Source organism: Lissotriton vulgaris, chromosome 10 (assembly GCF_964263255.1).
Source record: "Lissotriton vulgaris chromosome 10, aLisVul1.2, whole genome shotgun sequence".
Classification (NCBI taxonomy): Eukaryota; Metazoa; Chordata; class Amphibia; order Caudata; family Salamandridae; genus Lissotriton; species Lissotriton vulgaris.
Genome location: NC_141698.1, coordinates 327,543,581 through 327,569,807, shown reverse-complemented (window position 1 = coordinate 327,569,807; position 26,227 = coordinate 327,543,581). Strand labels below are relative to the sequence as shown.

The 26,227-nt window shown below is 42.5% G+C and overlaps 1 protein-coding gene across 2 annotated transcripts in view; it reads left to right on the top strand.

Moving 5' to 3' along the window:
• Positions 1-26,227, top strand: part of VIPR1 (vasoactive intestinal peptide receptor 1) — an 849,588-nt gene that overhangs the window by 730,239 nt on the left and 93,122 nt on the right. For both annotated transcript variants that reach the window (XM_086941106.1, XM_086941107.1), the window contains exons 7-8: positions 4,687-4,840; positions 15,753-15,813. In XM_086941106.1, coding sequence (XP_086797232.1) covers positions 4,687-4,840; positions 15,753-15,813 — 215 coding nt within the window. The remainder of the gene's footprint in view (positions 1-4,686; positions 4,841-15,752; positions 15,814-26,227) is intronic.

Sequence of the window (26,227 nt, the reverse complement as noted above, 5' to 3'; positions counted from 1 at the left end):
TGCTTTGATGTTCAACAAGGTTGGTAAGTTGACCTGGTCATATATTTAAATTTTCTATTTCATTTTGTGCTTCTTTTGATCATCTTCATGGTTCATCTGAGAGAAGTGACAGATTGGCTACATAAGTTTGCTTTCTGGCTGGCCTTCTCATTGGGGAACATTTGGTTGGCTTGTCTATTCATAGATCATTTACTTAATTTTGTGTGGCTGGGAGCAATCCTCTGCTGGGCAATGGACGACTAAATGCAGCTTTGGCTTGTGACCAGTATTGCTGGGTCACTGTCTAATATTGGTCTCTTATTCCCGAAGATATTTGGGCTTTTTTGGATATGATCTGGAATTTGCTTATTATTCCCATAAGGCCCTCTGGCTAGGTACCGAGGTGTTTTATCTGTATTCTTTGTTATTTACTTGGCCAATTGGGAGTGAACTCACCATTTAGTTCTTGTCTTCGGTTGGTTGTTCTGAGATTATATTTCCCATTGCAGATTCCAGGGCTGGTAGTTGAACTGATTTGGCTAAGACAGTATGGGGTTTATGTCCAGGTCTACCTGACTGCTTCTTCATGAGATGCAATGATCTTATTCATTTTGCAACTGTTGTCCCTTTCAATAGTATATTTGGTGATACTATTTTGCAGAAAGATCATTGCCATTTGGTAGTTGTGAGATTGATGTCCTGGAATCTGCCTTAAGGATGGGGTTGAGGAGGCAATGTGCAGATTACTTTCTGGTAATATGTGTTGTTATGATACCCTTCTTCATACTAGAAACTTACGGCCCACCCTCCCTATCATGAGCATGACCTTGATCTCTAGTGCTTGGGGTTTGCCTGAAGGTCTTGGGTGTCTGAATTTCAATTTGAATTTGAATTAAATTTCTAGAGCGCGTAGCTACCCGAGGGCGTCCCAGCGCTATGACTCGTCATATTAGATCTAGGGCAGGATGGTTCAGGGGAACAGCCAGGTTTTCAGTAGCTTGCGGAAGTCCAACAGATTAGTTTCCCTCCTGATGTCGAGGGGTAGGGCGTTCCATAGTTTGGGGGCGTTGTAAGAGAAAAGACGCCCCCCTGACCGTGCTCTTTTAATTCTAGGGACGCTAGCCAAGGAGAGGGTGTGAGATCTCAGCTGTCTGTTGACTTGATGTGGTTTGATGAGGGGTCTCAGAATAGGGGGGGCCTTTGCCATGAAGGATTTTGTGGGTGATGCATAGGGCTTTAAAGGTGATTCTTTCATGGATTGGAAGCCAGTGTAGTGAGATGAGGGCGGGTTTTGTGGAGAATCTCAGTTTAATGCCAGTCAGCAGCCTTGCTGCTGTGTTTTGGACATGTTGAAGTTTTTTAATGACCAATTTTGGGGCGGCCAAGTATAGGGCATTTCCATAGTCCAACCTTGATATGATGAGGCCCTGAATGAAAAGTTTCCCAGACTGAGGGGGTATAAGGGGGAGTATTTTGCGAGCGATGCGCAAAAGGCCAAAGCATATTCCCGCAGTTTTTCTGGCTTGTGTCTTGAAATTGAGGTCCTGGTCAAGCCAGATACCTAGGCTCTTTATTTCTTTTTTAGGTATAGGAGGAGTTCCCATGCAGGGTGGCCATAGAAGCTTGGTGGGGAGTTTGGATGCATTACCAAGTAGTAAAATCTCTGCTTTCTCCCCATTAAATTTGAGGAGAGACTGGCTCATCCATTTTGAGATGTTTGTAAGGCACGTGGCTAGGTTTTCCTGACATTGGGCCGACTGGTTTAAGGAGGCAACAAGTTGAGTGTCGTCTGCATACATAACTACCTTCATACCAAAAGGTGTCACGATTTCATCCAGTGGTGACATGTACACATTAAAGAGCGAGGGGCTCAGGGAGGAGCCCTGAGGAACCCCACACTGCAGGGGCAGTGCTCTAGAGCGGACGTGTCCATCAGTGACCTCAAAGGTTCTGTGCTCCAAGAAAGATTTGAGCCAGGCCAGAGCAAGGCCAGTGACTCCAGCCCTACTCAGCCGGTGGACAAGAATGATATGGTCCACTGTGTCGAAAGCGGCACTAAGGTCCAGGAGGATCACTGCCACTGATCCCCTTGTGTCCAAGATGGATCTCGCTTCTTCGACCACTGCTATGAGGGCAGTGTCCATTCCCTGTCCTGGTCTGAATCCTGTCTGGGAGAGACGCAGAAGGCCGTTGGATTCGAGGAAGGTGGAGAGTTGTTGATTAACCGATTTCTCCGCCATCTTGCTGATTCCAGGTAGAAGGGAGATTGGTCGGTAGTTGGCCAGGTCTGATGGGCCAAGATGAGGTTTTTTTAACAGTGCTCTGACAGTGGCCTTTTTCCAATTAGGAGGGACGATGCCTTGACCAAAAGATGAATTTATTAAGTTGATGAAGAGGGGGGTCACAGTGGGGGTTACCAATTTAAGTTTATTAAGGGGTGCCGGGTCAGTCGGAGAACCACTCTTAATAGAATTTAAAATTGTGAGAAAATTCTCTTTGGTCAGCTGGGAAAAGGAGTCAAGGAGAGTCTGGTGCAGGGACAGGGGGAGGGAGATCAACGGGGTGATTGCCTGTAGGGAGTGTTTTTAGGATGGTCAGGATCTTTGTGGAGAAGAACTCGGCCAGCTGATTGCATCTTAGGCCAGAGGGATCGGCAATCGTTGTGGGTCTGACATTTTCATCAGAGATGATACGATACGTTTCCTTTGAGGAATTGGCAGCAGCTTGATTTTTTCCTTCAAAGAAGGCGGCTTGGGTGCTTTTTAGGCTGGCTTTGTAGGTCCTCAATGTTAATTTTTAATCTTTTTTGCTCTTAATCAACCAGTCCATTCTCCATAAACGTTCCAGTTTTTTACATTGTTTTCTTAGGTCACGCAACTCTGGCGTAAACCAGGAAGATTTGAATGTTCCACTTTTTTGGGGAGAGGTTTTTTTGGCAGGACTTGGTGTAAGGAGTTTTCGATCCAGGTGGCAAGTTGTTGGTCGGCTAGGAAAGGATCTGAGTCTAAGGTTGGTATGGTGGCTTCAAGATTCTGTGTCCAGTCTTCTATATCTAATTTCGACCATGGGTGGGATTGGGTGGGGGGAGGGTCTGCCTGGGGTTTCAGAATGGATTTGATACTTGAAAGGAATAAGATAGTGGTCTGACCAGGGGACAGGGAGGGGCTCGTCTGAATCTAATTCGGGAATATTTGAAAAAACGGGGTCCAAAAGATGGCCTATGACGTGAGTAGGCTGGCGTTTTTTCAGGTGAAGGTTGTAGGAAGTAAGGTCTAGGGATAAATCTTCAGCCATTTTGTCAGTTGGATCATCAAAGTGGATGTTTAGATCTCCTAGTATGGTAAAATTGGGGGACACACAGGCATAAGAGGTGGTGGCTTCCAGCAGAGAGCTGCAAAACTGACCTTGTGCTTCTGGGGGGCAGTAGACAAGGATACCTGAAAAAGATTTTAACGAGGAGAGCTGGATGGAGAAGTATACGTTTTCACAGTCCTGGACAGGGCTATCTGCAAGGCGGCAGGACAAGTGGTCTTTATAGATGATCGCAATGCCCCCTCCAATTCCTGCGGGTCTGTCGTGTCGTTGAATTAGGTAACCTGGCGGGAGTGCTTGAACTAAGTCAGGTTCTGAAGCTAAGGACAACCAAGTTTCCGTCAAGAATAGGGCCTCTAGCTCAGAGTCTTGTAGGAGCAAGTTTATTTCTATACCATGTTTGGGTAAGGACCTGCAGTTGAGCAGGGCCATCTTAACCCAATATTTGTTAGGTGTAGTAACTAATGATAGGGTATAAGCACAGTGAGAGCAGTTTGATTGCCGCTCCTCTAGGGAGATCAAGTGCAAACAAGGTTTAGGGGCCGTATGTCTCAGCTGCAGAAGGGTGTCTCGTGCATAAATAATTGGGGCTGTGGGAGGTAGAGTATAAGGTCTGGGCCCCTGGCCCTGTCTGGCGCGGACGGGCGCAGACGGGCTTGTCTTTGGCGCGTCTTCGGCACGCCGTCTGCGCGCCGCTGCGCTCGTCCGCTGCGCTCGTCCGCTGCGCATCCTGTAGAGAGTGGCCATTTTATGCGGGTGGTTTTGGCAGGAGGGGCGAGCAAGTAGTCTGCCGACCCACTCCTCAACCAAGATGGCGATCACCCACCTGACTACAGCACCTACTCGGCTGCGTCGGTGGAATAAGGCGCGTGAGGGTAAGTGCAGGCACAAAACACACTAGGGGGTTTCACAAAGTCAATTTTAAAATCAGCTTTAAAAATTACGATCTAAATTTTGTAAATACGAACAGCGTTACCTCCCTGGCTTCCGCCTGAGGGATTTCTAACTGCCCTCTTCAAGGACCTTGTGAGAGTGATTACATGAGGGAAGGGTCAGAAAGGCATTAGAAGGAGGCCAATTTCAATTTGCCACAAGTTTGGGGGAGGTGGCAGAACTTCTGATAGCAAATACTAGGATGGGGAGGGGTTGAGGAGGCAGTCAGAAATTTACAATGTCGATTCTACTTGAATATCTTTTTTTAAAGGACGCTGCTCTTTTACACAAACATTATGGTTTATAAATGAAGTAGGCAAGTCAATTGTAGACAAAAGAAGTGTAATATTGTCAGTCACTCCCAACATGCAATTCTTGAGTGTGAAAGTCAGCACGCAAATATGAATCCAGTTTTTCCACCCATAATACAATTTAGGCTAACTTATCCTTCTTGGTTTGCAGGTTGGTTGCAAGGCAGCGATGGTGTTCTTCCAATACTGTGTGATGGCCAACTTCTTCTGGCTGCTGGTGGAAGGCCTGTACCTGCACACTTTGCTGGTCATCTCCTTCTTTTCAGAGAGAAAGTACTTCTGGTGGTACATCATGATTGGCTGGGGTAGGAACTCTCTTTCATCTTGTAATACAACTAGATAATATTCTTGCTCTTAAGGGATTTATGTTGGCCATCTTACTGTAATGTATATTTTTAGAGATGAGTGGTGGTGTATTTTAGGAAAATGTTTAGTTTGCTTTGTGTTTCTACAAATATTAGTGCCATGCAGACAACTGGTGGAAGTATACAACCTATAGTAATTTATCATCTGTGTTGAATTTTTATGTTTGTATATGTGTAGCATTAAACACATTCACCATAAACATTTTTTTGTAACCTTTTTCAGTGCGTATGACAGAATGACTACATTTAAATTGCATTATAATTGTGATCTTAATAGTGTAAAAATAAAGTTGATTTACTAAATAATATTGTTCTTTCAATTTCCTCTTCATTTCATGCTAAAAAATGAGCAGTTAGTTATCAGCTGAGAATGTGTTTGTGTAGAACAGTAACTTTCCAATTTCTTTGGTTGAGATCAAGTACTATCTATCAAAAAGTATCCTAAGAGATGTGTCACAGGTGGAGCCTGGATTTGTTTGTCCAAAAATAAAACTTTGTTTGAATGTCTTCTTGTTTACAAAGACATGCGCACTCACACTAGCAAACATACACACACGCACACACACACATACAAACACCCACCAGACACATGCATGCACACACTCACCACAAGCCCTAACGCCCCCACCTGGGCTTAACACTGGTGTATTAACATAAATTATTATCATGATTGGTCAGTATTATCCAAAATTTGAGGGCGATGACATCGCGTAGGCCTGCCTTGAGCAGTAGATTGCCTCAGGATGCCAGCTCACTCATATACTACTATCACCTCATCTGTGCTCGCTCATCACAAGCTGTGTGTTCTGATATATTGTGCTTTACTTTCATAACGTGTTCTAATTTTTTTCAACATCGATTTACTGGCTAAACGGAATGAACGTACACAAATTACAGAAAAAAACTTGATATCAAGGTTTCTTATAAGTACACATGGAAGTGGCATGCGTCCAGCTATTCTCCTTTGACACATATGCTCCAGTGGTGCTCCAATGGTGAATGGTCAACTTTAACACTGGTGAGGCATAACAGCTGCCCTGAAATTCACCAAGTGAGCAAGCAAAGCAAGCAACTCCGAGTTCCTCTCAGGGGTTTTAGGACTCCATCCCAAGAACATTTTGAGAAATATTGAATCAACTGATGCAGTTTGCAGTACACGTTTCAAAGTGGTGCTACAGGCCATTTTGAAGCACAAATATTACAATTTAGCAATACTTCTTCAAGGAGTGCTAAATAATAATGATTATCGTCATGCGTTTTAATTGACTGTACTGCAGCACCAGTAGTAATGCCTGAATTGATATGTAACTTACTCCACCACTGTCCTACTTGCCCTCCACCAGTGGTGGCTGGTACGGCTTGCGGGTGGCAGGGTGCACGGGTCGCACTGTAAAAGAATATATATATAAAAAATAAACACTTACCTTGCTGCCGGGTCCTACGTCTCGGCTCCTGTTCTTCTGCGTCCGACTCCAGGAACAGAAAGCTCAGCCAGGCTCCCCAGACCAATCACAAATCACAACGCTGCAATAATATGTGATTGATCAGAGTGTTGACACAGCCTCAACCAGGGGTTGGAGGGGTGGGCATGTTCTCCACGCAGGCTGTAATACAGCCTGCATGGAGAACAGGGAAAGTGTGCATGACTCTTTTGGGCGTCCCATGAGTCATTGCGCACTTAGGAGGGTTCTACCACTCCTCTAACTGTTGTGCAGCCCCGCCGCATCCCCTCACTCAAAGCTGCTGCAGCAGGAGTACAAAATAAAACGATAATAACATTCAGTTATTCTCATTTTATTTATTTATTTCTGCTGCAGAGTAGTGCGGCAACACTCCCCCCCTCGCACTATAGTGGGAGGCTGTACTCAAGCAGAAAGGTATTTATGGGGCATAAGACAATGGTGCACATGTGATAATGTCTTGCCTCAGTCTGCCAGTTTTTCAGAGGAGCTGCCGTGATATGGGCAGGTTCAGGACTATTTCAACTGACTATTAAAAGGCATTGGATCTTCAGCATGTCCCTAAAGTACCCTAATTTGCACAGTATTGCCTACATTGGAATCATTTCCAACCTCCCAACATATAACATGCTTTCCACTGACTTTACTGGAGTAACAGGTTCAAATCCCGGCTGTACCAATTAACCTTTCATCCTTCTATCGTTGATAAAATTACTACTATGGAGTTGGGTAATATTAAATATCTGTGCTCTTTTAGAGCTGAAACTGATGCAACTTGTCATGTACCCAACCATGCTGGATTTTCATATGTGTCTGGTATATAAAGCGATACTTAGCTTCCAAGGCCTCCCAGAAGAGAGACAAATATGTAAGAGACCACACCGGTCCTACTTGCTTTCCAAGGTCACTAGCCAGTCAGACACTTGTTGAACCGTGGTAGGTGAACCTTTACAGTCTTGCGTGCTACAAAAGGGCTTGCCCAATAAAATCGAACAAACATCAGGAGCTAACACTAAATTAGGGCAGGATTAACAAACTCCTATGGGACCTCAGATTTGGTTGATTAATTAATACATTTTATTGAAACAAGATATATTGTTGTTTTGCCATGTGGTATCACCTATGGTAATGATGCTAATCACCAATCTTGAATCATTTCTGTACACATGTAATATTAGTGTATCAGCCAATTCGTTAAAAGGCACTTGGGACTGAAATGAGATGTCATCCTGTGAACAGAAACTCTACCATTGGTGCTCCAATACAGTGCCTTACTTTATTGTCTCAGCATCAGCATAGAATTACTGATTTTCTCTAATGGACTATGGATCAAATTGTATGGAGGTGGTAAAAACCAGTGCATAGCCACAGGTCCCATTAAAACCCAATAAACCACTGTATAAAACAACTGGAGTGTAGCGATCATAATAAATAGTATCGATGAAAGAAGGAAATGTATCCTTAGAATATACAAGGTGGAAATGCTTAATCTAATCACTACAAAAAATATCCTCAGAAAAACTGAAAAAAGAGATGCAAATAAATAGGAGGTACCGAAAATTGAGTCAGAAGAAATACGTTTTTGACTAGGGGTGGGCTAAATATCCCATTCTGCCAGCAAAATTGGCAGAATTTTTGGCGACCCCGCATTACTGTCATAAAGTTGGGTTCCCTCCAAATTCTGATAATTGCCTTGTGCGCAGCTCCAGAAGGGTAGGTTGGATAGCAGGAGCAGTATTTGGCATCCTCCAGTGCAATTTCTGGTCTCTAGGAGGACATCCGGTGAGATTTTTCTAACGCTGGCGGTCCCAACCATTTGCCGTCAGGACGCCATGACCTGAGCACAAAATCTACTTAATCAACAGCAAAATCAACTTGTGTAGCTGCGCCCTCTGGCATGCCGTGTGGGGCAGTTCACAGCCCAACGTGCATATTTCCACCCAATGGAATCTAGAGGAGTTTTAATGTAACTCCACAGAATTCCATTAAATCCAATTCCACAAATTCCACCCACCCCTAATTTTGATGCCTAACCAAATGAGTATCAAAAAGGAATATATACATCAAATCAGACAGTAGAACCAGTATATAAGCAAAAAACAATAAGAGACACTTCATAAACACTATGGTTGTATTAAATAAAATAGCAATTTGCACCATTTTGCTGCTTCTGCCATCAACAAATAGATATTACTCCATCTGTTGTCACTGACATGCTTGGCACAGGTATAAAAATGGAGTACAGTGATTGTGAAAGCACTGTTAAAATAAATGACACATTGCTTATAAATCTATTTAAATGTGTTACAAAAATGTTCTTTTATGAAAACGCATAACCAATAGTCTGAAATCACTTTGCTCCATGTTTCTACGGTGGAATCCTTATGTTTTTAGGGAAAACATATTATCTAGATGTTATCACACATGCATCAGAAATGGAGAGGTGGATTTGTTCAATGTCCCACACAACAGTGCAATGTTTCAATGTTTTATATACTTTTCATATGACAACAGTAAACTGCATTTAAACAAGTCATACCCCAATTAGGAAGCCCAACCTATTTTTATTAATAAATCACAGAAGTCCTATGATGAAAATAATTTGAAGAGAATGCTGTGAACCAAAATCTAAAAAACACCTAAAATTCCATAACTGGATGAAGGCGAGGGATCTATGACTTGACCTGAGGCTGAGATCTCCTTACCAGGAGTTTATCCACCTATCTCAAAAATGTTCAGCTGGCTTCAGGGCCACCCATACCACCTCTAAAGCCAGAAACCTGGTAATATTTGTTGGCTTCCACATGTCAATGCAATGCGGTAAAGGATCACGTTTCAGCTTTCCCTACTATGTAAAATTACCCTACTACTTAAAAATAACAATCAAGTGACGTTAACTCAAGATCTTGCTGCTTCCTGCTTAGCCTACTATAACATCATTTAGGCTGGACTTCTCAGATTGCCGATTGTCAGGCTAGATAGTGTCAAACACACAAAGGGTGAAAGGAGGAATGTTTGCAAATACTTTAAACAAATGCCAACTGCTCAGTTGATCATTTTTCCCCAGTGTGCTTCTCTATACAGAGGTCTGCCTATTGCAAATCCGTATTGACCCAGTTCCTCTTGGTGACAGCCTATCCCTAACCCCCTGGCAAAGCCTCCTCCATCAGGGTACAAAATCAATCCCATACCAATCTCGGAATAATAAGGCCTCATTATTTAGGTATTACTTGGATCATGTAGACCAATGAGACAGTGACTCAAGTTTGGGAATATCCTCATTCTCTTAGAGCATTGTATGAAACACTCAAAGGGAAGGAATACTTGCAAACAGTCTAAGCCATTGGCAATTGTTTTGAGAAGGATTCCAATCTTTCAGAATTCTCCCACTGTTCCACTCTAGACTGAGGCCCATTTTATTGAGCTAGCACTGACCTTGCTCCTCTTGGAAACAGTTCATCCCAAACTGCCACACCAGGTCCACTTCAAAAGAAAATACAAGCAAACCCAGACTGGTTGGGCCTTATAAGACCTTGTCAGTGATGTATGACTTGTATCATGTAGCACATTGAGCAAAGGACCCCCATATGGGCAGACCCATGGTCACTTAGAGCAATACATAGCACACACTCTTGCTATTGATAACGTTGCTTAGGAGTTGGCCTCAGCCCTTCCCAGGAATCCGAACCCAATCATATGTGCCTCTAAAAAATGCTGTAAAAGGAACTATTGAGACAATTTAAAAGGACTGTGAAAACTCCCAGCAGTCTTTGACCGGAGAACATGAGAACTTGTCTCCACCCTACTAGATTAAATGTTTTCCTCTCCTGCTTCACTCTAGATGAAACTAGATTGTCCTGGTTTCCTCTTCTCAGGTAACTGAAAGAACATTTAAAAAAAATTTAACACGATATAAAGAAATAACATAACCACAATCACCTACCATGCTCTCCCCATTGCTTGAGATGACATCATTAACATCATCACTGATGACATTGCCTAAGACATGCCAATTGCCTCATTAATAATATTACTAGTGACATCACTTATGACATTTACAAAGCCATGAGTAATCATATCAAACCGCTCCATCTTTGTTTTTTTGTCTACAGTGACACACCCAAATATTCATTCGGATGGTTATTTCTAACTGCAGACAGCTCACCCCGTGAATGCTTCCCATGACACCAGACTAGATCTAGAGATTTCTTTCAGCATTGCTCTCGCACACCAGCAGTAGCATTATGTGGCTTCCTGTTCACTCACACCCACCTACAAGTGACACCAACGCCACTGATAAGCGCCACCCCTGCACACTGACCTCAGTTAATTTCTTTCCAAAGCTTTGTATGCTGATTCAGGGCTAATTTTTTCTTCACATTTTTTCCAATGTGTAGAGAAATGTCACCTACTAAAACAACACACTTTAAACTTTGTAGAGACTGTCTCAAACAGCTGTCTTTGACTGCTCCAAATTGTGCAGATACTGTGCCCTGATGAATTTGAAGGTGATATAGGATCACAAAGCCAAGCTATACAATGCTGAATGCAGTTGTAAATCATAAAATACTTCTCCAGCTCAAAGTCATGGAAGCTGACACATTACATTTCTCTGGGGAGGTCCCACAACAGATAATTGTTACACCTAAAGTCTTTGAATAAGTCCAAATCAAAGAAAAAACTAAGCAGTCCTTGTCCCAGCCTCACCATTTTCCTTCTGAGAAGTTGAGCGGATGTCAAGGTGTCTTGCTTGTGGTCCTCCTCTGAGGTGCAAGTTCTACAACTGATGCACCTAAAATGTCATGGTCTGTCAATGACATGGATGCATTTTAGGATAACATGACTCACATCTTCAGGCCAACAGATCTGCAGAGGCGACTATTTGGGTTACCTCCAGCCCGTCAGTCCTTACCATTAGCTACGTCTCCTGGAAACACTTTAGGTTCAGCTCTGATTTTGAAACCCATTCCACATCCTGCACCCCAATCCACTCTGGTTCCTGCTCCATCAATGCTACACGGCTGCCACCAAATCCGTCCTAACCTAAAACAAAGCTGCGCGTAAGTTCACTTCCTACGTGCCCAGCGGACTTTCTTTCCAACTCAGATAAGGCTTTCCCTTTGCCTAGAGATCGCCCTCCAGTACTACATCTCTTTGGGTTGGACTCCAATCACAGCCAACCTGCATTTGGTGATGATGGTGTTGAAGGTGATGGTGGGGATGATTTTTCCCCACACTATTATGATGACAACTTCTCCATGGACTTAAAAGTGGCCAGTGGGCAAGATATGCTCTCTGATACAGCGCTGGTGTCTCCCCGATCCTTCTATAGCCCTCTGAGTCCTGGATTTGCAACTACCTTCAATACACCCTGGACAATCTTTCTCAGAAACATTGTTACCATTTAAAGAGCCCCTACTGATACTGTCATGGGTAGTTGGGCAAAACCTTGTTTGTGTCTATCATTGAATAAACAAATGGCAAGTCACCATGGGCCCACTCCTGGACACTGCATTCATTATGAAAATGCCTACACCGGATATTCTGGTAGCTCAGGTCTCCTCCAGCAGAGTGAATCATAGTTCCTTTTCCACTGCCCTACCAGATAGGGAGTCAGAAAAGATGGAGATGTTCAGAAATAGGATGTTTTCTTTAGCCAGCCTCGTCATTTGACCTGTCAATGCCAGCTGCTTAGTGGGGTGCTATTCCAATTCATAATGGGACTCTGCAGCTGAAATTTAGCCTGCAGTCCCAGAAGAAGTAAGGTCCCATTTGGCTCAGGCCTTTCAAGATGTTCAGGAAGCAAAAAATAATGTTATTGCACACCACTGACTATTTGGGCAGGGCAGTCAGTACTAATGTGGTAATTTGGCAGCATGTGTGAATGAGATCCCCCATTGCTTTTGAGGTTGGGGTCTGGGATTCAGCTGACATTGTCTAAACCCCCAGGTGCAGCACTCTGCTCTGTTCCTCGTTCTCCTGCCACTGCCACTGAAATGCTTTAGCTTGTCTGCTGTGGTTGGCAGAACATCACATCCAACACATGGGTGATCCACATCCTTCAGCAAGGACATGCCCCACCATTTCACTCAGTTCTGTCACATATTCCAACTACATCAGAGTAACTGTCTGAGGGTAATTTTAGCATTTTACAGCTGAAGGTCCAGCCTTTATTTAGCAAAGGAGCCATAGAGAGGGTCAGAAACCAGAAATACGGACTGGATGTTGCTCCTGTTTTTTCTGGTATGAGGAAAGATGGAAGCCTTTGTCCTATTTTAGATTTTCACTTTTCAATTTCTTCATGAAAATAGACGAATTCAACAAAGTCACAGAGGCCTTAGTTCTATCTGTTCTGGATCTGAAAGACTGAATGGTAGCACTTTACCTGTTAGAAACCTATGTTTGCATTCCCTCCCTGCAGTCCCAAGGCTTTACTTGTGGTTCAAGGTCGGCTATGAGCATTTTCTGTACGCCGTGCTCCCCTTTGGACTTACCAGTGCCCCTCGAAAGTGAGTTCAGTGGTTGCAGCAGATCTTCAGAGGTTGGGGATACCAGTCTTCCCAGCCACAAAAACTGAATGTTGCAGGTAGGTTTGCTACAGTCAGTCATAGACCACCTCCAGATGATGTCAAACCTCTAAACATCTTTGAAATTCTCAATCAATGTGCCAAAGTTACACCTGATTCAGTCCCATTTATCATAGAAATAATACAGTTTCAAGCCTTCCCCCTGGTCCACTGTGTCCCAGACAATAGGGTTATGATCCAGATGTTTCAGCATTGGCCCTGGGACAGTGGCTTTAAAACTTCTTGATCTCTTTGCCTCTCGACCCCATGCATCCTGCTTGGCCATTATGCCAGATGGCATGTGGGGTTTTCACTTGGGTCTGAAGTCTCAGTGGGCTCTGAACCATGGAAACCTATCATACTGCATCCAGGTTTTGGAGGAGAGTGCAAAGGATCTGCAGTGGTGGCTACTCAACTGCAATTGAACCAGTGGCAGACCCTCTCCCTATCCCCCACAAAGCTGACAGTGGTGATGGATGCATCTCTTTTGGGTTGGGAACGTCTTCTGGGAGAGGTGGAGATCTCTGACTGAGACACACCTTCATATCAATCTGTTGGAGTTGTGGGCCATTCAATTGGAATTGGAGGCTTCCTTCCATCCATCAAAGGGTGGCTGGTTCACGTCCTCTCAGATAACACCTCTGCAATATCTCCGTTGTTTTAATTTCTAGTTATATACCATTTCTATATTGTATAAATCTGCCCTACACTTCTAGGAGCGTGTTATCTATAGCCAGTATAGCCTGAGTATGTTTGGACAGTGGGGTTATTGGTCTTTGGTTGTGAGATTAGGGGCCCACCACTGCTGTGGTTGTAATGGTGTATTCCCACTGTGACGTAGCAGGGTTTATTTAAAGGTTGACCGAAGTATAATCTTTTGAAACAAAGATAATTAAGACCATCCACTGTGTGGCATCCTTCATTGATAAGTCTGGAAGCCGAGTGTGACTGGCAAACATAGCAGATGGTAATGAGGTTGGCTTCCGGTCCCCCATCATGCTGGAAGCCCACCTATGCAGTTAATGGGCCACAAGAAACAACCCAGCACCCACTCTAAGGAATGCAAAGACAAGTGATAGGTGAGAAGCCGCATACTAAGCGGAACGTGAACGCAGGTATCACTAAAAAATTTAATTAAATAAACGTACCTGAGAAAGATGAGCAGCCAACCACTCACTCTCTTGCCATCACTGTAGGCACCCGGTTGAGGAAACCGGCACAAGACCCACCAGAGTAGCAGGCCAGAGAGAATGACACCCCTCCTCCAACTATCAGAATGCAGGACTTGAGAACGTGCACTGCCGACAACACAAGCAGCAGGCCCTGGTTACCACTAGAGGGCTCTCACCCAGACCAGGCCCAAACAAATTTGAGAAGCAAGAACACTTACCAAAGAGAAACAAAACTATGATTAGAGCATATCACCATCACCTAGCATGTACTACTGGGTCAATACTACAGAGATCACACCACTTCACATCTAAACTCTCAAGAACGTGAATACTATTAAATTAAATAAAGTCCCACAGGTGCAAGAAAACAAAAGGTACACAAGGCACACAAGGCCCAATGGCGAACATCCCAGCCATTGATCTGTGTGGGCTTCAAATGGAAGCTGTGGGTGGTGAAATTAAATCTGTACTGCAACTGGACTACAAGATGACAAGAAATGCCCACTTTCTTAGAAAGAAGCACGCAAAGCCCAATAGCCTGTGAGAAAAACAAAAACGCACGCATGAGTATGTGGTGAGCGCTGGTAAGCTTTCTGAAGCCCCTTACTAAAAGTCTTGCAGTGCAGCGCTTGCGCGCTGCTCTAGGCTCGACCTAAAAATAACCATTCCATAATATACATTTTTAAAATCAATTAAATGAATCATCAAAAATGAATAATTAATTGTTGGTTAATTCTTACTTAATTAACTTCTCAGGCTATACCCCAACAAAGAACCCCCTAACTAAGATATGAGTAAAATTAATAAGTATCCATAATCTACATATTTAAAAATCAATGAATAAATGAATTTACAAAAAATAATTTATAGTAATTAATTATTTACTTAATTACCTTTTCATCCCTTAACCCTAGAAACCTAGCATCACACAATAAAAATATAAGTAACATAAATTAGTATTACATATATTACATAATTCAAAATCAATTTGTTAATTAATTGACAATAAATAATAAATTGTTTATTAATTATAACTTAATTTGCATCGCTCTCTAGACGCCTACAAACCTCAAATAATATATAACAAATACAAATCAGTATTGCATAATTTGCATAAGAAATGTCAATCAAATAGTTAAATAAAAGTATTTAAATAATTCATAATTATGTATTACCTAATTAACCTCCCACCCTATCCCTCTACAAACCCAACAACCGCTACAACACTATAAATTACTATAAAAAAATGTAATGACATTTTATATCACTTAAAATTGAAGGCTATATTTAAAAAAAATCTATAACCTTTATATAAACAATAGTAACAAAAACAAATCATATTTCAACTAATACAGATTCAAATAATTAAAAAGCAATATTTTTAACCACTATTATTATTAAAAACAATATTATAAACATTGACATTATTTAAAAGGAAATTACTTACCTCAAAAAATGATGTTCTAGTCCATGATATTTGTGCATCATGATATTTAATTTCCAGTATGTCTGTCTCTGGAGATTTGTAACTTGAGATTTGTCCAAACATCATATTGTGGGGGTAACAGTTTGATGCATTTGATACCATGATAATGTGCTGCTGATGTTGTTGTTAATTAAACTCACTATTTCTTTTTGCATTTAATGATGGCAGGTGCACCAACAGTATTTATCTCAGCTTGGACAATCACAAGAATTTACTTTGATAATAACGGGTAAGAATCTGAATTCTTTTTACACTTTTTAATGCTTCATAGAAATAATACTTGGTATGCAAAATACATTAAGTACAATGCTACTCTTAATTCTAATTGCTAAAAATACCATATCCACTCAAAGCATAATGTGGAAAGAAGATCGATATCCTGAGTAAAACAAATATATATCTATATTTACTTTCACTTGTTGGACCCCTTAGTTTTGCCTACAATATAGTTGGACGCCAGCTATGTTTTTTTTTAATATGACAAACTTCTGCATCTTCAGCCCTATTATGAGACTGGTCCAACCTGAATAATACCATTTGACTCACTCTGAATGAGATTTAAATATACTCTCTTAACATATCATAAGATAACGATGAATGTGCTGACATCTTGCAGAGTTTGAACCACAGTTTGTACTACTGGGTGACTGAAACAGAATACGTTACTGTGGGAAATTCAGTTATTGGTTGAGGGGGCGAAAGCCTCACTCAGGCAACAACTACAATTCTTGTCAGGGTGAACCACAAAAGTCATTACATTAACCTGTACTCAACCTTCTACTAGCTTGCTACAGAAGCAGTCAGGCTTAATTCAGAGACAATGTGTAAATGTTGCATCCAAGGATCATAAGGAGAAGTAAATATGATGAAAGAAGATTTATTCTTAGGATAAGTACAGCACTCAGATCCAACAGAGTGTTTCTCCTTTCAGCTCCAGCCTTCAACTGCAAAGCTGAAGCTTAACATTCCATTTCGGCTAAGCAACACACAGTTGAAAGATGCATCCCTGTCTAAGATACAAAGCATGGTTGAAATAAATCAATAAATGATCTACATAAATAATCTACATAAAACTAAGAATGTAACAGTAAAGTATTTATGTAGCACACAAGTAGTACTAAAGGGAAAACACAACGCAAGAAAAATTGCAAACAAATCTAGAAACATAGAGTAAATTTGAATAAAGAAAAATTATATCAGAACTAAAAAAATCCAATCAGTGGAGCCGGAGATATTTAATTTTAAATGTTTAAGTGAAAATAGCGCCTTACAGCACAAAGAGTCACTCACGGTGATACGATCAAGCTAGACCGGGGAAAGCCACAAATCCAGTCTGACTACAAGGACTGTGGGTTGGAGGGACCAGGTAAGTCTGCTGAAGAGTTACCTTCAAAATTTAGTTCGAGGAATTCTGTTCACATTGGAAGAGGCCTTGAGGAGCAGGCTGAGGGTCATGTACGGATGCCGCAGTAGTGCAAAGAGCAGGCTGTGCATTGCGGATGGTCATTGTAGCAGCATGGAAAGCTTGTTGGGCATCGCGATGGTCATTGTGGTTTTCTTTGGTGGTCATCATGATCCATCGTTGCTGTAGCGCAAAGTGTAGGTCTTGTGTTCCTGGTCACTGCAGATAGTCATTGGTGGGAAGAGCTGGTCACACTGGAACTTCACATTTGAGATTGTCGCCGGTCGCATAGCCTTGGAGTGGATGACCATGTTCACAGTCAGGAGGAAACCAAACTTCAAAATGTTCACTTTTATTTCAGGAGGAGTACACCCTGATGTCATCTAAGGGTTCAGAACCTGGGGATATACCTCAGAGGATCAGGGACTCCCTCCAGTTGAGGGCAGCAGGGGTCAAGAGGGTCCAAAAGCAGCAGGTCAGGTGGGTAGTTGCAATGAGTCCTCTGAAGCTTGTTGTGTCCATGTAGCTCACACAGAAGGTCAACCAACTTACCCTTGGAGTCACACTGGTTAGCTTGGATGACGGCAAGCAGGTACAGACTTCCTTCTCAGGCCGCAAGGCAGTCCATCAAGCTACAGAGCAATCCTCTGGCAGCTCGGAAGTCCTTCTTCTGTAACTTCCACAGGTACAGGAGTGTTCTGATGAATGACTCTGGAGGTCCAATATTTATACGTGGTGCTAGCATTTGTTTAGGGAGACTCTTTGTCCTCCCCCACATCTAGTTCTGGAAAATCCTTCCCCTTCCTCTGTCAAGGATCCAAACTGTCTAGGGTTACATAAGACAGGACAGGTCTGGTGTCAGGTTCCTTTGTGTGTGCAGGAGGCAAAACCCTCTGAAGTGTAAGTGGGGCTGGGTACAGCCTGTCCCTAGTCATCCTGCCAGGAAGGCCCATCCTGTCCACACCTAAACCCCTGTGTGGTATGGTCTAGAAGCAATACACAAACCTTAACAGCAGAGCCATTCACTGTCATGTGACCCAGGACATTGGCGGACGGCACGAATGATTGAGACGAAAAAAGGCCTTTCAGCAGTGAAAAACATCTTTGATAGCTTTTCACTACCAGGACAATTAATACTTAAGTACACATCCTACTTTTTAAATAAAATGCACCTTGCCCTATGAGCCTTTAGGACCTAACTCAGGGCTGACTTATAATTATCAAACAAGGAAGTTTTAGGCCTGGCAAAGGTTTTAATTTTCCAGGTCAAAATAGCAGTTTAAAACCACACTACAGGTTGCAGTCGCAGACCTTGGACATGTTTTAAAAATACTACGGTAGTGTCTTTCACAATGAGTACTCGAGGCCCACTAGTAGCATTTAATTTACATGCCCTTGAGTACATGTAGAAACATTTACTAGGGAATTACAAATACATTAAATGCACCAATTAGGTATAGGCCAATTTTACCATGTCTAAAGGAGAGAGCACAAGCACTTTAGTACTGGTTGGCAGTGGTAAAGTGCACATAGTCCTAAAGCCCAGCAAAACAGGATGGGTCAATGCAAAACGTTTGGGGGAATACCCCACCAAGGGTGTCATGTCTAACAGTTACTGTAACAGATTTGAAATGTAATGCGGTGGCTTAAGGAGCCATATTAATTTACCAAGGTATTTTAATCTGCAAGCAATAGTGAAATTAAGCGAAATGTATAACTTGGTTCATTTGGTGATGGCAACCTTTTTAGTTTTTATAGCATGAGGGCAAGTTGGGTTGAAAGCTGCAAAGTTGATGTACATTTATTGTTGGACTGTGGTTGAGCTATTGTACTAAATTTGCACTTTTTATTTGGGAGTAAATTCAATAGAACAGCTGCTTACTTGCACATGCAGAAAGCCTATTTAGGGAATTCTGGCAGTTCCAGTATAAAGGCTTTACTTGTTAAGCAGAAACAAACGGGTAATGAGTAATTAAAGTACAAGCTCCTCTAGCAGAAAGGTATTAATCACTTTTGTAGTGGAATCTTTTCAGTAAAGATTTATTACTGGGACGTTTTTCTTGAAGGATCTACTAGCGGACTGGCTAGTTATTTTTCAAATGATATCAATTATATATTTATTTCCTTTGGAGAGAAAACTGTAGCTTGTGTTAAGACTTTTTCATTTTAGGAAGTTTGACATTCTTTTTCAGAAAAAGTAGGATGCAATGATAGAAACACATAAATAATTGACCATTTATCCTTTACTCAAAGTGTACTGGAATTTTTCATTAAAAAACTACAGCACTCGTTTTTACTTTGTTCCATTGTTGCAAATCTGACAGGGTAAAGAATATTCACAGGAAACCTTAGGAAGATCCACATTCAATTTGCCAGACCAGCCAGTCAATAACTTTTAATGCAACATCGTTCTGATCATGTTTTATTTTGGGATATTTTATAAGTAAATTGGTACAATTGATCCATTGGTTTTAAAGTGAGATTGTTACCATTAGATTTCTAGAAAGAAAGAAAGAGAACACATGCATAGAAGGTTACAGACAAATTAGAATTATCGTGCCATTGTATCAAATGGTTTCAAATGTTTGTCCTGATGGATGCACACCTGAACATTTAGGTGAGAACTGAAACAGTTTTTGACCTAATAATATAAATATCACAGAACAAGACTAACTCCTCACTCAAACTGCAACAACATTGTTCCAAGCACCACACAGCCACCTTACCCTTTCTGACGATAGTGCAACATTTCACACCTGTGCATGTACTGATATGAAATATTTGATTTCTGGATCTTATATGCATTACAAATAATGCAATGTGAATGTAGTTTTGGACTTCTTTCAGTATTTGGCTTTGCGTCTTCCTTATTGGGGGTCTCATATCTAATTATCTACTAACAGCAAGCAATCTGATTAAGTTAAAAGAATTAAAAAAATATTTTGCATACCAGGATATCAACAAATGTTAGTGCCCATTCCTGGTACTAATTATGAGATTTGCTAGCCATTCGAGAACCTTAACTACTGACCTCGGGGACTGTTACTTAAAAAATAATAGACATGAAGTTCCCTATTATTCAGTGAGTGTTGTGACTAGGTACTGTCCTGACCAGGGACTGTAAATATGAGATGCTCGCCTTAATCAAGTCCCTCCTGGTACCATTTTGTAACATAAAGTTATTTTGAAGGACAATATACTTATTGTTAATGCAAATGCTTTATTTACTTATGAACTTGTTTATTTATTAAATGCTTTATAAAGTGTGGACAATACCCAGTCGAGCATAATACACTTTACAACAGTACTATGTCATACAAACAGTAAATATATTGCAGAACAGTAAGCAGTGGCAATCCGGAGGGATGGTTCAGTTCAGTAAACTGCCTAACTCACTGGGGCCTTTTACAGTTCAAAGAGGCACTGAAACAAAAGGGTTTATAGCTTTCTTAAAATGATTATTGAAATTGGCATTGGAATGGATGTCCACACCTTAGGTACATATTTGAGAAGGAATATTTTAGTGGTTTTGATCTCTTACAGGCTGATATTTCAAGAAAAAGGGTGTCCAATTCTCTAAAGGTGGCATTAAGGCTTAAGATGGCTACTTTCTGTAAAGATAGGTGATGATGGCTCAAATAAATGATGCATTCTGGAAGACTTCTGTCTATCATCCTAAGAGGGCACATTGGCTTCCCTATTTGTTTTGAAACCATACCTCTGACATTCACACACAATAAAAGGTGTCATACGATTTTGGCCGCCCAGCCCAAAGTCTATGCAGCCAACTTTAGGTACGATTACGATGTCGGGCAGACCACAACCAACCGACTGTCGGATGTGGTCCGCCGAACATCTGCTATAGCGGTCCGCTCTGGGCATTACGATGCGGTGGGCAGAGACATCAGGCACAGAGATGCCCGCTGTTCTCCTGATGGGCTCAAGGAGCCCATCAGAGCATTGGAAACACTCATAATCCCATAATGACGGCGGAGCCAGACTCAGCTCTGCAGTTGGGATCATGATGTGACTTTCCAGCAGCCTTTCCATGTCGGCCTTTCTGACATGTAAAGGCTGCCGGACAGTGACTCTTGGGACCCCTAGCAAGGCCCCCTTCCCCCTGGCCCTCCACTATAGGGCCCCCTAAAGATCATTGCCCCGTGTGGCAGGCACAGCATGGTGCCTGCCACACGGTGCAGGGATGTTTAAAAACATCCACTTTTCAATGGCAACTTGTGCGGCGGGCCTTTTCCGCCCACGGCACAAGCTGCCATTAAAAAATTGATGTTTACCAAATTGTGTGGTCGGAACTGCCGACCTATGGTCTGGCAGTTTCCAATCTGCAACGGTGTCGGGCGGACGCAAGTCCGCCCGACATTGTAATCAGGTCCATGTGATGAGTATGCCTCTTTAAAACCAACTAATGCATACAAATCGGTCAGACATCAGTGGTGCAACACAAAATGTAATGGAGAAAAGATGATCTACAAGAGAAGGTCTCTATCACTCGGTTTTGTGGCTGAAATAAGTACAAGAACATGTTTGAAGATTTTGATGAGTGCATCAGATTTTCCTGCCCAGTGTTACTTCAAAAGAAAATCTAAACAAAAAAAGTCCTGTGTGGCCAAGGAACTGGCACCCACCATCTCTGTGGAGCCCCATATTGATGCTTAGATTATTAACACATATCTCTTGTGTGAGAAGAAGGATTGGCTAGGATGCGAATAGAGTATTTAGTGGCAAGGCAAAGAGCTCTGGTGATGTCAACAAGGTGAACCTGTTTCTCAGCACATCAAAAATTGCTACACAGGTTATCATAAAAACATCAAGAAGGCACTTTGTGAACATCGAAAAATAAAACGAACATCCTAATACCTACTTCTATGCACCACACTAAGAGAGCATGGAAGGTAGAGCCACTTGCTGTCTAGAGTTTCTTCGGGAGAAGAGATTTGTTGCATACTTTGTTGACAGCAAGAGCTGTCATTATTGACAGAGGCATGAAGGCAGTGTTCCCTTCAAAGGGCAAACGTGCTGCTGTATCATCGTTGTGCTGAGACTCAGCTTTAAAAGCTTCAGACAAGAGGTAGCTTCTTCAAAGTGCTCTTGCAGTAGTTGAGACCGTTTCTGGCAGAATATTGTGCGATAAGCCCGGCAAAGGACATCTTCTTCCAAGTGGTCAATTGGCATCCCTTATATACTAAATCTCATCAGAGATTGGTATTGCTGAGATACGTTAAGGAATGTCTAACATAGATTATGTGCATCAAGGTTTGCGTCCTAGATCTTTCCTTATGAACATATAAGGTGAAAGAAAACCAATTCCAACTACACTATTTTGGTTATATGTCTGTATTTGTTCTTATTCAACCGTGACATGGTGGTAAGTAGATACCTGTCCCAGACTGATGTTGCATCAGGTGTTATAGCTATGTGATTAGCTGAATGACTTGATGCTTTCACTGTTCTTAGAAAGTTAAGATCAGATGACATCTGCATCAATGGCAGACATGCCTGGGATTCTGCATGAATTGAGAAAAATGGTGATTCCCTTTAAAAAATTGAGATGATCACAACCTTTATTACCTAAGATGGAGTCGGGTGCACCTAAAAAGGGAGTTGGACCTTAGGAATTTACGTCAGTAGTCTTGCATCTGGTTGGTGGCAATGTTGCTGCTCATTGGCCTACCACACTCCACATCAATGCACCCAGAATCTGGAACAGCATCCATGTATCAATAGGGAGTGCTCCAATTTAGGAAAGAGCTGATGACACACCTCTTTAAAGCACAACATGTCATCATTCACTAACAGTCCACTTACGATCTAAGTAACCATCTACTTTTTATATCAGGCGATAACAGTGCCCTTGCCTTTTAATTTTGTACAGTGTGTTTTGACTTTTGGCTAAGTTCACACAAAATAAATATCAGGTACATGCATAGATACATGAGATGTACCAGTTGGAGGCATGGGGCAAAATATCATTAATAAAGATAGTATCAAACTGTGCCTGATAAGTCTCTTTTGCTGTCACTGTGCCTATAGCAAACAGTATAACTATTTGATATGCTTAAGGAGTCAAACGAATATGCATTACAGTCCTGCACAGTGTTTTGGAGTGCTAGGAACTGTCTGACTCGTTTTAGATAGAGAAGCTTTACAATGATTGGACAGCTCACTTTTTTGTTGTTGTTGACTAGAAATAACATAACAATTTTGAAATGTCCAAAACCTCTTTAAACAAGTCTCTAAAAGGGAAAATGCAACTCGCTCACTTCACAGCAGATGGTGCGAAATCTGCTCTTGTACTTAGCAGGTCCCCAGAGACAACTCCTGCTCACACTTCAGTGATTGGAAACTCTCCTTTGGAAGCAGCATTTTTGTGCATGTCTCAAAATGTTCTATACAGCTAGTCAGGGAGACAATATTTCTCGGATGTAGTTCATAATCGAGTGTCTGAGATTTTATGCCAGTTCACAGTTTTGTAAAACACAGCTGAATAAAATGTAAAAATCTGATTTAATGCCGGGTGGTAGTGAGAAATCTTCTTATATCTGAAAGAATGATTAATTCGATAGCAAAAGGATGGTGGAAGGAATTCAGCTGGTGTATTCTCGCACATATATATATATATATATATATTTCCCTAGAAATCAGAGGATTCAGAGGATTTTCATTAAGCATCCAGGTCCTCTCTCACAATGTGCACGTAAAGAAAATCAAGAAGCCTCCGTGAATGTATGTTTGGGATATATATGTTGCACAAGCCTATCTGAAAGGCAGAAGAGCTTTCCCAGGTCAAAGGCAGATGCAAGTAAGGTGATATTGAAGGGGTAGCTAGTTTCTTAGGGTCTAATTATGATGTTGGTGTGACTGTCAGCGACAGGCCATCAGTGGCGGTCCCTCTGACATCCAGGATAGCAGACCAACTGCTGCATTATGATGTGGACAATCCAACTGCAGCAGTCGAAGGATCGGACTGTCACCTCCAACATGCTCAAGGAGCCTGTTGGGGCAGCGGCAGGATTGTAATCCCTACAATGAGGGTGGTGCTTGTGCAGGCACTGCCATAGGGATTACAATGTCCATTTCCCACAGCCTTTTTATGGCAGTCCCACCGCCATGTAAACGCTGTCCAAGAGGGACTTTGGGGGCATCTGGCAGGGCCCCTGACCCTGTGGGCCTACACTGTGTGGCCTGTCAGGCACCTGGGGTGCCCCCCAAAACATCTATGCACTGTGTGCTAGGCACCATATGGTGTGTGGCACAGGGCGCATGGATGTTCAAAACCATCTCGTTTCCTATCACAACTTGTGCTGCGGCCCTACTCTGGGTCGCAGCACAGGCCACAATAGAAAAAGGGATGTTTTCGACTTCCTACATGGCTGTCGAATCATTATCTGGCAGGTGGTACCACCGAATACTTGTCGGGCAGTCCCACTCCTGTTATGATGATCCACCGACATTGCAATAAGGCCCTTAGTGTCAAACGCCTAGTTATGATGTCACTTTAAGCTTTGAATTTTTACAGCATGTCCAAAGCCTGCCATTTCAGCCTGGATGCAGTTTTAAACTGCCAATTCGACTTGCCAATATAACCCCCTTGTGAAGATTGAAACTTCCCTTTGATTGTATATAAGTCACCCCTAAGGTAGGCTTTAGTGAGCCAATAAGGCGGGGTGGATTTTAATTTTAAAGGTTAGACATATGCTTTTAAGTTTTACATGTCCTGTAGTGAAAAACTCCAAAATTAAATTTCACTACCATGAGGCCTACCTCTCTCATAGGATAACATTGGCTTGTATTATTACATAAGTTTTAACTTTTGATTGGGAACAGGTAAGCATTTCATGCTAGGTGTCTGAGAAATTGCATCTGAAAATCCTCTTTTATGTTAAAGTCTGATTTTAAGTTACAATTTTGAAAATGCCACTTTTAGAAAGTTGTACCAAAGGGGATGATGGACAGAGCGCTTGAGCAAATCAAACACTCACCCCCAGTCAACTAATCTGGGTTCAATCCATCATCATTCTTTAGCTCACTCCACCACCCCAGTACAGACATGGCCATATGCAAATCAGTCTGACCCTGTGCCTCGTGGGAACAGTCCAGCCCGAACTGTCAAGCCATATCTTCCCTGGACCGGAAACAAGCATCCTGGGACCGGTTTCTGGCATTTCAGCCGTCATCAGCCAGGCTGGCTTGAATCCAGTGGCAAAGTGAGCAAGGGACCCACGTCTGGGCATACCCTGCCAATTTAGGGCAAACAAAGTGATACCAAAGGGGATGATGGATGGAACGCTTGAGCAAATCAAACACTCACCCCCAGTCAACTGATCTGGGTTTAATCCTTTATCATACTTTAGCTCACTCCTCCATCCCAGTTTAGACATGGCCATATGCAAATCAGTCTGACCCTGTGCCTCATGGGAACAGTCAGGCCTGAACTGCCAAGCCATGTCTTCCATGGACCAAAAACAAGCATCCTGGGACCGGTTTCTGGCTATTCAGCCATCATCAGCCAGGCTAGCTTGAATCCAGTGGCAAAGTGAGCAAGGGACCCACTTCTGGGCATCCCCTGCCAACTTAGGGCGAACAAAGCGATACCTGCCATCTGTGATTCTACCCTGCCAAGTGGTGCCACCCCAGTCCTGGACCCTTGAAGTGGGCCTAAGGTACCGGAACTGACACATCTTCTCTGCTGAACCACGCATCCCTGAGGAGAACCAATTCATCTTCTTGGCTGAATGGCGCATTCCCTGGCCGAACTGATGGATCGCCACTGCTACTTTGATTAGACCCATCGCAAAAGAAGTGGATTGCTGCTGACCCCGCAACTTGGGACCGACATGTCATCTTTGGAACTACCGCTGTGGAAAGCTTTACTTGGCGCAAGCTCCTCTCAACCCTCCTCGACTGCAGCCTCACGATGATGCTTAAACTCTCCATTGCAGCTTCATCGCTCATTGGGATTCACACGCTGCCTCTTCTGTGCCGAGCATCCTCGACACCGGATTTTTCACCAAGAGCCCTCTTGACAGGATCCTTGAAGTCGACACATCAGGACCTCGCACACAGTCTTGTCGCATCTCAGAACCAAGTGCATTGCCTCTGCTGCGTGACGCATCTTCGAAGCGGCTCTACGCTAAGCATGGGCGAATTTTGCGAATCTCGCGTTCGCGAATTTTGCGGATTTGCGAACTCGCAATCCGCAAAATCCGCGAATTCTCGCGAATTT